Consider the following 5,331-nt stretch of genomic DNA (forward strand, 5'->3'; position numbering starts at 1 on the left):
TTAACTTTTGAAGTTTTTTATTTTTATTTTTATTTTTTTGGTTTTTGTTGTTCAAATTTCCCTTTTACAGTAAAACTATTGAGGTGACGGCATACCCCGCCACCATGGCAATATCAACTTCCTGTTTCCCAGAAGGAGCGATTAGAAAAATCAGGAAGGAGCTGGGAACTACAGCACCAGAGAGATGATTGACCTCTGGTGGACAAAGCAACCATCTTGGCTGGTGATTGAGGTGGCCGACCTGGTGCCCAACAGCAGCTTTGATCTAATAAAACTGAGCTGGGAGGAAACTGAGGCAACACCCAATTGCACACTAGAGGGCAGGAAGTGGTATCAGCTGGTCACTATGGGAACAGTGGCCTTTGCTAAATACCACCACCGTCAGCTAGACCAGCCAGTAGGCCACCATTTTGGTCACTAAGAAGGGAACTATGTTGAGTCTGAAAGGAGTCGGAAATGGAGGATGGAATGAACAAGACAGCCATCTGGGTTACTCGGGAGAACACATGGATTCTTGGGGTAGTACTGTTGATGAACAAAGATTATACTGGGATATGGAAAGGAAAGAACAAGACAAATTGGGCCTGCCACAGCACATGGCAGTCATCTTAGCTGTCCTAAAATCAGCACAGAGCACAAGGGAAGGGAGATCTTGGGAAGTGCCACTGAAGACTGGGAAAAGTCCTTCTCGGTCCACCTCTATCCTCTTACAGTCAGTAAGTTCCAGCTTCCTCCCGAAAGGAAGTTCTTCCCGCCCTTCTTCTCCACAGAGTAAGAACCATCCACCTCCCACCCCCCGATCCCCCAGACTAAGCCACTTGGAGTTCCAGCCAGACCACTTCCTGTTTCAGAAGTGCTACTTCCTGTCCTGGATGAAGGCACTTCCAGTTCCTGCTGCACTGCTTCTGCTACTTCCCAGGCCATTTCTGTCCGGGCCTGGTCACCTCTCGTCTGGAGCAAGTCACTTCCGGTCCCAAGTGGCCCACTCAGCATCAGACCAAGTCCATATATGTCCTGACCGGTTCATATCTTGCTATTGGCCACTGGACAAAACGGGACACTTCTTCTCATGGTAGCTGTCATGACCCAACCGCCCCAAATGGCTGGAGTAAGTATGTAGAGGCCTGGGCCAGGACAGAGAAGGAAGCCCTGCTGCCCATGGCCTGAGCTGGGGTGGAGTGCCAGAGCCTTCCCCATAAGGCCCCCATTTTTGGCAGACTGAGGGGAGTGGTTGGTTTGAGAGGTCAGAAGGGGAGCTGAAAGCTAAGGGGAGAAATGCTTTGATGCCCCCACCCGGGAGATGGGAGAGGCACAGGATAAGAAGCCAAGAGGGTGAAAGGAGATGTGGTGGGGGAGGATGCTAGGGAAGAAGAACAGACCTAGAGAAAGGAGGGAAAGAATAAGAGATAGAGAGAAGAGACAACCAGTGAGAGGCAGAAAGAAGGCGGTGCCAACCAAAAGGTGGGCTGTTCCCGCCCCTAGCTCTGGGTAGGTGAGGGGGACAAGGATGCCTGGGTCATGGTCAGAGAGGAGGCTGAGCCGGTGCCCCTCCCTAAGGAAATAGGATCCAGGGACACTGAGACAGAGGGGGACACCCACGGCCAAACGGGAGGGCAGGAGGTGGGGCAGTGGGAATCCTAAGGAATCCTAAAAGTGGAGACGAGAACAGCAGCCGGGAGGAGTGAAGGGGCTGGGGGAGCACAGGGGGCCGAGGAGATGTTAGAGGTGTCCCTCAAACCAGGAATTAAACTGGAGGAGCACCCCAAGAAGGACTGGATTCAGGAGAGTCACGTGACAGGAGCCCTCATACCTTGTAGTAGATGTTTGGAGGGCTCTGGGGGGGCCCATCCTGCACGATATACACAGGATGCCCATAGTCACCACTCACCTTCTCATAGTGGGGACAGAAGGGGGGATCTGCAGCCCCGCCGCCCCGCAGAGCTATCCCTAGCTCCCCGGGCTCAGCCTCCCGAGGTCCCATCCCACCTCCACCCCCCAGGCCCAGAGACCCTCCCCTCCCGAAGGAGCCAGGACCAGGGTGGCGACTCTCCGAAGGCTTGGCCCGCCGTCTCCGCCAACACATGGCACCCCCAGCACCTGCCACGCCCAGCAAGAGCAGCGCCAGCCCCCCTGCTGCCCCAGCCACTGCGGGCATGCTGGGAGGGGGCAGAGGGCCTTCAGCACCCCGGGAGGTTGCATTGCTGGTGGGGTCACCTGGCAGGGAAGGGGTGAAGGAGGAAAGAGGGGGAGGGACTGAAGGAGCCACCTGGGCATCTGGACACCCAACCCTGGGGGTCCCCATGGGCTTCCCTTATAGGGCCCAGGCCCCTTGGGGACCCCACCTCCCCTCCCCCGCCGAACCCCACTCAGAATCCAGGTGTCCAGCCCTTCAGCTTCCTGCCACGGAGTCCTCCCCACTCCTCTGACAGCACTGATTGAAGCACTGACTTGGCTAATTAGTTCTAATTGAGTCTTTTCCTCATTTGGCTTCCATTCCCCTCCCACCCTCCCATCCTCTCTTCTCCTCTTTCCTGTATCACCGCCCCCAAAACTGAAGAGGGAGGGAGGGTGACAGCAGGGCAGCTGGGGTCTGAGAGCAGAGGAAGCTGGGGAAGGCGGGGAGCTAGCCCCTGGTTCCTACCTGGCATGTTCTCCTTCCCAGGCTCCAGGCTGTGGGCTGCCCCTCGGTCTCTTTCCATGGGCATTTCAGACACAGGTTTTCGGGGGGCAGCCCCTCCTCGGGGACCTGGAGATGAGGAAGGCCCAAGAGAGGAGCTGAGACAACTGCCCCTGACCATGATCGTACTGCCCCAACATCCCTTCGCGCCCAGGAGGTGTCCCCCAGCCCCACTCACTTTGTCCCACTCGGAGAAGCACCTTCATGCCTCTGGTTAGGCACACACCTCCCTGCAGGCTCTCCAGGCCCTCCCGGGTCCCATCCGATGTGGCTGGGAGAGAAAAATCAGAGGAAGAGGTTGGCACTCCAGAGTCTAGCCCCAATTCTGGCCCCACGCCCTGGTGTGAACACCGCCTGAGGGCACTGGGATCTCCCTCTTGGCTGCAGGGGTCCCCCTCCCTCTCTGCTCAGTATCAGGAGCAGCCCCCCACTCAATCGTGCCCTCTGCCCAGCAGTACCAATGATGTAGTAATCGTGGTGCGAGCGGAACTCGTGGCCCCAGAGGTTAGGGCTATACTCCTGGAACTTGATGGTGAAGCGGAGATCCAGGTCTGGGCGATCACAAGTAAGAAGGAGGTTTGGGGCAGGGGGTGCCTCACAGCGCCGGCCCTGGGCACCCCCTACCAGGTACAGCTTGTAGAACTCATAATTAGGAGAGGAGTGAGGGCCAGGAGGCCGGGCCCGGGGGCAGAGCAGGTCTAGCCGGTCCCCGATCTGAGGGTACAGCACATAACCACCCTCTGCCTGGAACCTACGGGGAGGAGGGTAAGGTGGACAAGGAAGAGATGTCAGAGGTCTGGCCCCCAGAGCTTTCCTTCCCTCACCCTACAACCTTCCAGGACAGCAATTCTCAGCTCACGCCTGCCCGCCTTTGTCTGAGTGGAAAGTCAGTTCTTATAGAGCAGGCACCAAGAACTCTGTGCGTTCACATTGGAAGCAGCAGGAAGCCAGGCTCAGAGGTCTCCTGCCCCTTGGTGTGCCCAAATGCACTCTTCAGCCCGCCCTCACCACATGCACACTGCCATCTCCCGCTCCATCACCAGCCCCGTTGCCATGGCAACAGGATGCCAGTTACCAAGGAGCTGGCCTCTCTGGAACCACACAGCCCACCCCTCCCAGGTGATTTCACTATTCCATGGCAGCCAACCATGGGGGCAGAGCCTCCCCTCCTCCAGGCCACCACTGAATTTCGGGGCAAAGGGGGCGGGTCAGGGAGGGCCTGTGTGGAGGGTGGTCCAGACCAGTGTCCTAAGTTAGCCAGCTAATAGGACAGAAGGCAAATGCCTGGTTTGGTCATGACCATCAATGGGGCTGATAGGAACCAGGGTCTGGGGAGCTGCTGCCTGAGTCATTCTCCCGCTCAGAATCCCACACTGGGTCTTAGACTTCTGGGGCAAGTGCTTATTGCTTTGGAAAGGAAAGGAGTTGACTTTTCTAACCACAACCAACACACTTCACCATCTCCTTGGCCAGTGCACCCAGGCATCCACTGTCCCAGCACAGCCACAACTTGCCAACCCCTGCAGCCCCTTCCTGAACATTAATAGGTGAGACCGGGTCTCAGGACTGGGTCCCAGGGGGCTGCTACTTGATATCTTCCCAGACTCCCAAGTGTCCCACTCCCACCCCACATCCAAAAGAGCCCCCAGGACACCCTAACTCCCTTTTCTCTGCCCTGTGAAAACAAGCTTAGGTTCTCAAGCTACACACCTGATACTCACATTGCAGCTGGGAGTTGGCGGGTAGGTGACTGAGTACAGAAAAGACATTGAGATTATACCCAAAGAGATCCGGGAAAAAGAGAGGGAGGGATGGCAGGGCAGAGAAGTGTGAGGGAGGCTGGGAAGTAAAGAGAGGAACAATAATCCTAGCTCTCCTTTAATGAGCACAGAATACATTCAAACACCTGACCGCTAATACTCATAATAGCTGTAAGGATTGAGGATACAAACTCAGAAAGGTTAAGTGACATGCCCAAGGCCACACAGCTGAAAGCTGCAGAGCTAGGATTAAGAACAAGGATTTGATAAGCTCCAAAGCCCACCTGCTTCCCATAGCCTCACACAGTCTCCCCAGGGAAGTAGGAATTTTTCAAAACACAACTCTTTTACGAGCGGGAAGTGGGATCTGCATGCAGGCAAGGGACCCAGCTGACCTCCCGAAGGTTCTGTCCTACCCAGCGTGGCTTGAAGTTTCATCTGACCCCTGGCCTCTTTTCAGAGCAAAGCAGGCATGCCACGGAACGGAGGGTCTGACAGAAGAGTTTGCAGCACAGATCGGGGGAGGAGGCAATGGAGTCCTCAGGACTCCAGATGCAAAAGGGAAGGAAGGAGGGTTCGGGGGCTCGAGGCTGCTTCCAGAAAGAGACCCGCAAGCCAGGAAGGCAGGAATATGTTCTGGCTGGGAAATCGTTCAGCCAACAGTTCACCGACCCTCTGGCTGTGGGGAAGAGTTGGGAGACAGACTGTGAAGTGAGTCAAGGAGCCTTGGGGAAGTTGTCCCCAGAGCCCCCAAATGGAACCCCCTTGCCTCCCATCTCGGACGCCCAGTCCCTCTCGGGGAGGGAGGCACCCTGCCCTGCCTTCCCTTCAGCCACTTGCAGCACCTAATCTGCAGCTCTCTCCTGAGAGCTGACAGTAACCAGGCTCCCTCCA

At 56.4% G+C, this 5,331-nt stretch overlaps 1 protein-coding gene across 1 annotated transcript; it reads right to left on the reverse strand.

Annotated features, from left to right (window-relative positions):
- On the reverse strand, positions 1-3,732 carry EFNB3 (ephrin-B3). The gene is made up of 5 exons (XM_011994734.1): positions 3,686-3,732; positions 3,136-3,491; positions 2,856-2,948; positions 2,642-2,746; positions 1-2,214 (listed from the first exon to the last, which is right to left on the reverse strand). Exons 1-5 carry the CDS (start codon positions 3,730-3,732, stop codon positions 1,805-1,807), a joined length of 1,011 nt encoding a protein of 336 aa, XP_011850124.1. The 3' UTR covers positions 1-1,804.
- Between the last annotated feature and the right edge of the window lie 1,599 nt (positions 3,733-5,331).

The sequence above is a fragment of the Mandrillus leucophaeus genome, unplaced genomic scaffold (genome assembly GCF_000951045.1).
Source record: "Mandrillus leucophaeus isolate KB7577 unplaced genomic scaffold, Mleu.le_1.0 Scaffold46, whole genome shotgun sequence".
Classification (NCBI taxonomy): Eukaryota; Metazoa; Chordata; class Mammalia; order Primates; family Cercopithecidae; genus Mandrillus; species Mandrillus leucophaeus.